Source organism: Silene latifolia, chromosome 5, assembly GCF_048544455.1.
Source record: "Silene latifolia isolate original U9 population chromosome 5, ASM4854445v1, whole genome shotgun sequence".
Lineage (NCBI taxonomy): Eukaryota > Viridiplantae > Streptophyta > Magnoliopsida > Caryophyllales > Caryophyllaceae > Silene > Silene latifolia.
The window spans coordinates 4,772,346-4,782,040 of NC_133530.1; the positions used below are offsets into that span (position 1 = coordinate 4,772,346).

General features: G+C 36.5%; 1 protein-coding gene across 1 annotated transcript; it reads right to left on the bottom strand.

Moving 5' to 3' along the window:
* Positions 1-1,287: 1,287 nt before the first annotated feature.
* LOC141654708 (protein ACCELERATED CELL DEATH 6-like) lies at positions 1,288-9,473 on the bottom strand. Its single transcript, XM_074461829.1, has 5 exons — positions 9,143-9,473; positions 8,490-9,016; positions 7,475-7,665; positions 1,700-2,054; positions 1,288-1,341 (listed from the first exon to the last, which is right to left on the bottom strand). The coding sequence occupies exons 1-5, from the start codon at positions 9,471-9,473 to the stop codon at positions 1,288-1,290; spliced, it is 1,458 nt and encodes a 485-aa protein (XP_074317930.1).
* Positions 9,474-9,695: the final 222 nt, after the last annotated feature.

The following is a 9,695-nucleotide window of genomic DNA, read 5'->3' on the forward strand; positions in this document are numbered from 1 at the left end:
TCACGTGACCCATATTTTTCAAAGATAAAAATCAGATTTTTATTAAGGAGGTGGTCTTCAATAAAGAGTGGTTTGAATTATTATTTTCAAAATGTTTCCTCTTTATGCAAATTCAATCCCTTGGCTCTTTAAGAAAACAAAGAATGCTTTTTGCCATTTTAGTGTTAACTTGTCATCATGTGACTTGTCTTTTCTCCCTTTGTTTTCTGAATTTGCATGAGCTTTTAAGGATATCTTTCAAACCTTCTTTCTCCATTCTTGCCTTTGCAAAAGAGCCCTCTTTGGTGCAAGTTTTGGGTGGTTGTTATTGCCCTTCACATGTGAGGTCTTTGACCCTTCAAAACCCTAGCAACCCCTTCACTCACCTCCTCTATATAAACCGTGTCTCACATTCATAAATCCTCAAGACTTTTCTGAAATAATTCTTCCATCTTTGCAAATTAATTTTAAGAGCTTAAAATCGTGTTTTATTTGCAAAATCCTTTAAAAGTCTTCAAGTGTCTTCAAGTTGTTACAGTCGTGGCTACTGTTGCTTTTCTATACTAAACTCTCTTGCTTATGAATTGTTGATCTTGTAAAAGTTGTCCATCTCTATTCTTTGTTAAGAATGTGTTAGTGGAAACTTGATCCTATAACAGTCTAAGTGTGTTAGTAGAGTTTAGGACGGAGTAGTCTTTAACTCTTGACAACCGGAGTAGGTTGTGAGTTGGCAACCGGAGTAGGTTGCGAGTTAGCTTGTCATAAGAACGGAGTAGTTCTTGTACTAGCTTTACAACCGGAGTAGGTTGGTGTCTTTTATTGTAAGGGTCTTTTAGTTGTCGGAGTAGATCACTAAAAGAAAAGCAATAAAAAGGTAGATTGGACGTAGGCACTTGAGTATTTGCCGAACCAATTCAAAAATCTCGTGTTCATTGTTCTTTACTTTATTTCCGCTGCAATTTACTTTGTTTGTTTTGCTTTGCTTTGCTTAACCTTAGAAGTAACAGTTCATCATACTGTCGCATTTGGTCTGCAGTAATATTCCACAAACTGAGACAAATAGATACAGTCAGAACGATTGTTGCTTTCATACTTCAGCAAACATTCATCGTGATACTTGTTCAATCTTTCAAAATTATTCAAAGTATCCTCTCATCTCTTTTGTTCTCGTAACTCACTTTAATTCAATAAAGTTGAAGTTATAAATTTTTTAAAATAGTACCTAATTCACCCCACCCCTCTTAGGTACTTGAATCCATAAACTCAACACAAATTAAAGAGTATGATCATCTCTTCTCTAGCTTCAATTTACTCTCTTTTATCGGCCTTATCTTCTTCTGCTGTAAATGCACCAGCATTTCCCTGAAAGTGGCAATTCAATTAAAACAATTACTCAGTAGAAGAGAGAAATCAAACATAAAACAAATCTTAAATGTTAAAAAAAGTTTTGCTAACTTACCACATAAATAATACTAGTACATCTTTTTTTTTTTTTTATTAAGAATCATAAGTTGAAAGTCACTATAAAAATATTGTAGTATGACTTTCGAAAGATGAAAAATCTGAAAATAATTTCTTTTGTGCTGTAAACTTGGTAGGTAAATGTTGTTTGCCAGATGAAAAAAATAGAGTAACCGTGGCCAACAAAAAAAGTTATGTCACCTCAAGAAACTTATGCTATCAGAAAGTTAAAATATATGTTTTGGCAGTATTTTCTTACCTCTTCGAGCAAACGCATTTGATCTAGCTTTTCTCTATATGCAGCAGGAACTAACATGGCAATCACCTTATGCAAAATGGTCCTATTTGCCGTGATTCCAATGATTGAACACATGACGAAGATCACAATGGCTGCCCACAAGGAAGTGTGTTCTATTACAACATAGATGCCAGTCATAAACACTAACAAGGTGGCATATAAAGACTGCATTAGTATGAATACACTTCGGTCGACCAATAAGCAAGCCATGTCAGGTTCAGAAACCATAGACCATACCAAGCAGAACAGGACCAACATGGAAGTACACATAGCATATGCATCCGCAAGTAAAAATACTAAGAAAGCTGCTTTCTTTCTATTGAATCTTATGGTTGTGTGCAGTATGTAGGAACAAGAAGAGAAGTCTTCAGATGAAGATATACAGTGACGGAGATGAAGATATTAAGTATGAAGAATGAACATATGAATATGGATGAATGTAGATAGAAGCAAAGAAATATAAAAACTTGTATTGTATTAAAGAGATTAGTGTATTGATATATTGAGATTACAATTATTCAGAAGTAGTTACAATGATTGTGTTTGTTGAGTATTTATAACAAACTCTTAACCGACATACTGCCTAACCATAGCCTAGTCAATCAACTAACTGTAGTTAGCTTAGAGTTAGTTTAACAGATTCCTAACTAACTCTCTAATTAACTCTATATACTCCAATATTCCCCCCTTAAGCTGGATTATCCTGAAAAATTAATCCAAGCTTAGAGGAGAAAAAATAATGCTGAACTGATCCCAGTGGCTTAGTCATTATATCAGCCAGCTGAACTGTTGTCTTGACATATTTGGTAATCAAAAAACCTTGATCTTGCTTATCTCGAACAAAGTGGCAATCGATGCTAAGGTGCTTAGTCCTTTCATGAAAAACTGGGTTTTCAGAGATATGTAACGCCGCTTTGTTATCACAATATAAACTGATTGGTTGTGTGACAGAAACTCCTAAGTCTTGTAATAATGAATGCAACCAAACCATCTCAGAAGTGGTATAGGACAGGCTCCTGTACTCTGATTCTGCTGAGCTTTTGCTGACGGTTGCTTGTTTCTTGGTCTTCCAAGAGATCAAGGATTGACCCAACATAATACAGTATCCACTTAAGGACCTGCAGGAATAAGCGCATTTACCCCAGTCAGCATCACTATATGCTGTGAGCTGCAAATCTGACTGTGCACTGTAAAACAAACCAGCATTTATTGTCCCTCTTAGGTATTTAACCACATGAAGAGCTGCCTGCAAATGGGGCAACCTAGGCTGACTTACAAATTGACTTAGATGCTGTATGCTATAGGATATATCAGGCCTAGACATGTTCAAATATAACAGTCTGCCTACAAGCCTCCTGTATTGTTCAGGATTTTCCAAAATTTCCCCTTGGTCAACTGATAAGTTTAAGCCTTGCTGCATAGGACACTTTGCAGCAGTACAGTTCTCCATTTGTAAGTCCTTTAAGATATCCATGATATATTTGCGCTGGTTTATCATCAATCCAGACTCATTCCTCGAAATTTCTAACCCCAAAAAGTATCTCATATGACCTAGATCTTTAATGGAGAAAGCTTTGTGCAATGCTTCTTTAACAGCTTCTATTTCAGTGATTGATGTACCAGTTAACAAGACATCATCTACATAGACTAATATTGTTGTAAATGACTCATCAACCACATTCTTCTTGGTAAACAAGGAGTAGTCTTGCTTTGATTGAACATACCCATGCTGTTGTAGAAATTTAGTTAATTCCCTATTCCATTGTCTGGAAGCTTGTTTAAGGCCATACAATGACCTTTTTAGCTTGCAAACCATACCTTGTTCAACTGAATATCCTTCAGGTGCCTTCATATATACCTCCTTGTCCAAAAATCCATGTAAAAAGGCATTATTTATGTCTAATTGGAAGAGTGGCCAATTCCTAGCTGCAGCAATAGCCATTAATGCCCTTACTGTTGTAAATTTTGCTACAGGTGAGAAAGTATGCTTGTAGTCTTTATCCTTTACTTGGTTGAAGCCCTTAGCAACCAACCTTGCCTTAAACCTCTCTACTGTCCCATCTGGTTTATACTTTATTTTGTATACCCACTTGGAACCAATGGCTTTCTGGCCAGCTGGTAACTTGACAACTTCCCATGTATTGTTTTCTTCCAATGCTGTTACCTCCTTCTGCATAGCCTCAACCCATCTGATATCTGACTGAGCCTGCTTATATGAGTAAGGTTCATGCTCTTGGAGAGCTGTAAACAAGGATCCAACATATTCTGGATGATAATCTTCAAGAGCATTTAAGACTTCTGCCTGAAATGCTGTAGCCTGAACAAGACCAGCAAAAGACTGTCCAGGTAGCTTGCACTGATATTCTTGTAACCAGGTAGACATTTGTCTTGGCCTGGTAGACCTTCTAGGGGGGGCTTCTGCTTCAGACTGCTGTCTGGACTCCTCTGTAGCAGGTATGTTTACTGGACTTGGAACAGTCTCAGTAGACTGATCCACTGTTGGTCCACAGTCAACTGTGGTTGTGGGTGCAACAGTAGTAGAAGGAAGAATAACAGAAGATGTGGCAGGATTAACCAAGCCACTAGTTGTGATAAGTAAATCCTCATAGGGTTTATCTTTGTGAAAAGGAAAAATTTGTTCTTTAAAAGATACATCTCTACTTATAAAAACTTTGTGTAAATTTAAGTCATACAGTTTGAACCCCTTTTGATTATTTGGATAACCTATAAAAATGCACTCCCTTGCCCTACTTCCAAATTTGTCATGAAAAGTAGGTGGCATTGTTGCATAACAAAGGCAACCAAAAGTCCTCAAGGAAGAATATGAAGGTGATGACCCAACTAATAATTCAAAAGGTGTTTTATTATGTATAACAGGAGTAGGCATCATGTTTATTAGGTGTGTGGCTGTTAACAAACAATCTCCCCAAAACTTTATGGGTAAGTTAGCATGAAATCTTAAAGCCCTGGCTGTTTCCAGAAGATGTCTATGTTTTCTTTCTACCCTACCATTCTGTTGTGGGGTACCAACAATACTAGTTTGATGAACAATCCCATTAGTTTTAAACAATTGGCCACAGTGTTCCTGTAAAAACTCTGTCCCATTATCAGACCTTATAACTTTAATTGTGCCTTGAAACTGAGTTTTAACATAAGCAAAGAAATCTCTAATTAAGCTATAAACCTGATCCTTGGACTGAAACAAAATAGTCCAAGTATTCCTGGAGTAGTCATCAAGAATGGTAAGAAAATACTTTGCTCCAGTTAAAGAGGGTGTCCTATAAGGACCCCAAACATCCATATGCATTAAATAAAAACAAGCAGAAGCTCTACTGCTACTAACAGGAAAAGGTAATCTATGGTGTTTTGCTAAAATGCAAGATTTGCAATGAAAAGAATCCTTCTTTATTATATTAGCAAGATCAGGTACAAACTTGAATTTCTCAATTGACATATGACCCAATCTAGCATGTACTAAATCAACAGTTTGTGACTTTACAGTATTAACATGAGAATTCTTACTGCCTAATATAGACTGAATCTTAGATACTATAGCATTCCTAACAGCCTGAGTTACAACTGCATTATTAACAAGTTTTGACTGTTTTTGAAGCCTATACAAATCTCCAACTCGTGTGCCTTTAGCAACAACCAGATTATTTGAAATGTCCTGAAAAATACATTCATTAGCAGTAAACAAAATAGTCATTTTATTATTGTCAAGCAATTTACTAACTGACAGTAGATTTTGTTGGAAATCAGGAATAAGAAACACATTATGCAAAGTTATCTTATCAGTTAGAATAACATGACCCATCTTATGAACCAGCTTAATACTCCCATCAGGCAATCCTACTTTAATAGGTCTTTTAAACACATGAATATTGGTCAACAGGGAGCAATCATAGGTCATGTGATCAGTAGCTCCTGTATCAATGATCCAGTTATGCATGAAATCAGACCTAGTGACAGTAAACACATAAGAAGGAGTAGAAAATTTACCTGCAAAATTGAGAGAATTGAGAGCTGGTTGCTGATCAGTAATTCGCTTCATAACCTGATCAATAACAGAAGTGATGATACCATCCAAAGCTGCTGAGTTTATACCAGAAAGTGAATCAGACCCAACAGTTGCAGCATTACACTCCTTCTGCCCTGGATCACCCAAACAAGGACTGTCCAAAGGTGAATCAGGAAGAACATCAGCTGAATTTGCTCCTTTTTGTGGAGGACGATATTTTGAATTCACTTTTTCCTTCCCCTTAGCCTTCTCACCAGGAAAACCTCGGATGACAAAGCAATTTGCAGGATTGTGACCTGTTTTCTGACAATGTGGACACTTGGTTAAACCAAAGCATGTCTCTCTAGTGTGCCCAAATCTATTACAATGGTCACAATGCTTATCAGTATTAACAGAACCAGAAGTAGCATTCTTGGAACCCTTAAATCCCTTCTTCTGGTCAGATGGTCTGAAACTGGCATAAGCACTTGAATCTGCTAGAGTAGAAACAGTTTCAGTGATCTGTTTCTGCCTTTCCACCTTTTGTAACAAGGCCAAGATCTTGTTGATAGAAGGCAGTGGTTCTAAAGAAAGAATCTGAGTACGAATCCCATCATAACTATTGTTCAAATTCATCAAAAACTGTATTATCTTGGCATTGTTCTCCCTGTCAATCATCTTTTTGACCAAAGAACAGGTACACAAATCAATCTTGCCACACGAACAAGCTGGTAATGGATCAATAGAATCAAGGGTCTCCCATAAATTCTTCATTTTACTGTAATATTCAACCAGGGAAAGATTGTCTTGTGCAATATCCCCTAGGTCTTTAGTCAATTGGTAAACCTCTAAGGCATTAGTTTGGCCAAATCTCTCAACCAATTCACACCAGAATTCCCTAGAAGTACTAACATACTTAAAATTCTCCCTAATACCCTTATCCAGAGAGTTTGAAATCCACCTCATGACCATGAAATCGCACCTTTTCCACTGTTTGTGACGTTTGTCAGTAGAAGAAGGCATGGAACAAGTGCCATCTAGCAGACCATCTTTATTTTTGGCCGCTAATGACATGAGGACCTCACGTTTCCAACCCATAAAATCATGTCCCTCGAAAAGAAAAGAAGAAAGAGTGGCAGAGGGTTGATCAGAGGTGGACAAATACAATGGATCATCATAATAGTCAAAATTTGTATCAGTAGAAGTGACTTCAGGCATTGTTATAGTAGATAAAAGGAAAGAAAGATTGTAAATGAGAAATAATTTGTAATGAAGTGCGGAAGCGTTTCTGAATATACCTCTATTTCTTGATATATTCAAGCAAGAAACAGATGAAAATTTCCCAGAATAATCAGACTGAAATCTGATACCATATTGAATCTTATGGTTGTGTGCAGTATGTAGGAACAAGAAGAGAAGTCTTCAGATGAAGATATACAGTGACGGAGATGAAGATATTAAGTATGAAGAATGAACATATGAATATGGATGAATGTAGATAGAAGCAAAGAAATATAAAAACTTGTATTGTATTAAAGAGATTAGTGTATTGATATATTGAGATTACAATTATTCAGAAGTAGTTACAATGATTGTGTTTGTTGAGTATTTATAACAAACTCTTAACCGACATACTGCCTAACCATAGCCTAGTCAATCAACTAACTGTAGTTAGCTTAGAGTTAGTTTAACAGATTCCTAACTAACTCTCTAATTAACTCTATATACTCCAATACTTTCCAAGAAGGGCTTGTCCATTGTCACTGTTAATCCCGCCAGGTAGAGTGAATCCTGCTGCAAATGTTATTGTCGCTAAAAGTGCTGCAATAACAAAGAGAGTGGTTCTCATTTGCTCCATATTCGTCCCAGGAAGAATATATGTTGTTCTTAGGTATGGATTCACTTTGATTTCTTTGCACATTTTCTCCTACAAGTAGTTGTTTCAAATTCAACGATCATAGATAAATTGAGATAAGACATCATTACTTTCGTGCAAATAATACAGTATATATCATGGAGTAATAAGTGTAAAATTGAATGCTTTTGCAGGATCACGTTTTGGTGTTATAAGGTTATATGATAAAACAATTGGGATTTCGGTTCCTGTTTCAATCTAAAACAATTGGAGTATTATTATTTATTTTTTTTCTGAATTTTAAGTAAAGCCGCATGGGTAGTACTTGACCCGTCACAATGAGAATTTATGAAATTAGTTTGAAACAAGCCCCAAAACTCAATTATTTTGTCAAATAAGCTTATAACACCAAAAAAAATTCTTTTTTTAATGTTAAAAAAAGTATGTTGTGTTATGAGTCAAGTATATGGCGATTCTACAATTGCACATAACATAAGGTGACAAGGAGCTTCACAAGAGAGTCTCCGACGTGAAACCACTTAAAATGCTTACATACGGAGTATGTAAGTTTGATGTTAGGGTGCAAAATCATGTCCCACATCGGTAAAATAAAGATGAAATATCATCTTAAGTGTCTACAAAATATATAATAGTACGAGGCCTTTTGGGAAAGAGTCCAAGAGTAAATCCGTGAGGGCTTGGCCCAAAGCGGACAATATCGTACTATTATGGACAGTAGACACAGATGCAGCAGATGCCCAACACGGCATATTCACGCTTCCGCACAACATTAGATTCAAAAATGTTAACCCCAAGGTCCCCAACCCATCGATCAGGAGACTAATCTTATCCAACTTCTTTTCCTTAAAAATAATAGAGTTATTAGTTAAACATACCCAATCCTTATTAACTTTACAAAGCTTGGCAAGCAAGTCCATGGAGGTAGTACCAGCATGGTTTCTGATCATCCGCTTTACCCTATCATCAATGAGAAGTGCCTTAGCAAAATTAATATCTTGTCTCTGTAATGCACGATGCAACGGTGTTGCACCATCATGATCTGTTGTATTCTTAAGCTCTGCAATGGACGGAATTTGAAGGAAATTAATGTAATCTTTGTAAGTGGCTAGTTTTGCGTGGTGCAGAGGAGTATCATTTTTTATGAAAAAAGGCCTTAGGTCGTCGCAGTTACGAGCAAAGGTAATAACAGCGTCATTTTCTTCTCTGTTCCATGCTTCAATCCAATCAAAGCCTTGTTTTTGTATAAGCGATGGGTTTGTCAATAAATTTAGTAGCCAAGGAGCATTTTCTTGTTTGGCATAGTCAAGGGCTGTATTTCCTTGAACATCTTGCAGGTCGATGATCCACCAGAATTTCTCAAGCAACATTCGGACGGTTTTCTCTGCATTCAAGATAAATGTATCTTAACTAAATGAATTAAATCAAAAAATGAAAAGAAACACTCGTTTATAATCTTAAACGAAACATGAAGGCAGACTGACATTTTCAAATAATAATTCTTGTCCAATATAAAATTGAAAATATGTACCCGAGCAAGAGGATAAACTATGAAGCACAGTACTTCCATCATTGCGACGAAGCATGTTAAAATGCGGCTCCTCAATTTTTATAATCCTATGCACAGCTTCATCACAGCCGGACCTGACAGCAAGAAACAAGGGACTTTCACCCCTATTGTTGCAAATGGTACACAAGAGAGGAGAGGTTGACAAAATCTGTAGTGCAAGTTTTTGGGTTGACGTAGAATGCAAGGCCAAATGCAATGGTGTATTTCCATCATCGTCGAAACAACCACCATATTTTTCCCACAGCAACCTCACTATATTACCTGTTTTTACAAACATTAGAAGCTTAGACATCTAGTGAATCCAACATTTTTTATGCTTATCAAACGCCAGCTGAAGGAACTACACTTTTACTAAATAAGAAAGTTATTAATAATTTAAGGAACTTGCTAAATCCATCACACACTATTACTAAATCCTACACAAAATCTACACTTTTTCCGACTTTGCCCCTCCTATTTTATACACACAAATGACCCTTAAAAGAGAGAAGAAGAGCGCTGTCGACTGCTTCAA

Bases quoted from the DNA above. Each gene is read 5' to 3' on its own strand.
- LOC141654708 (XM_074461829.1), bottom strand. From the start codon at position 9,473: ATGTCTAAGCTTCTAATGTTTGTAAAAACAGGTAATATAGTGAGGTTG. The intron at 7,666-8,489 runs GTATGTTTAACT...AACTACTTGTAG, and splicing joins GTAAAGTTAATAAGGATTGG to GAGAAAATGTGCAAAGAAAT. The intron at 1,342-1,699 runs GTAAGAAAATAC...TGCCACTTTCAG, and splicing joins AAATGCGTTTGCTCGAAGAG to GGAAATGCTGGTGCATTTAC.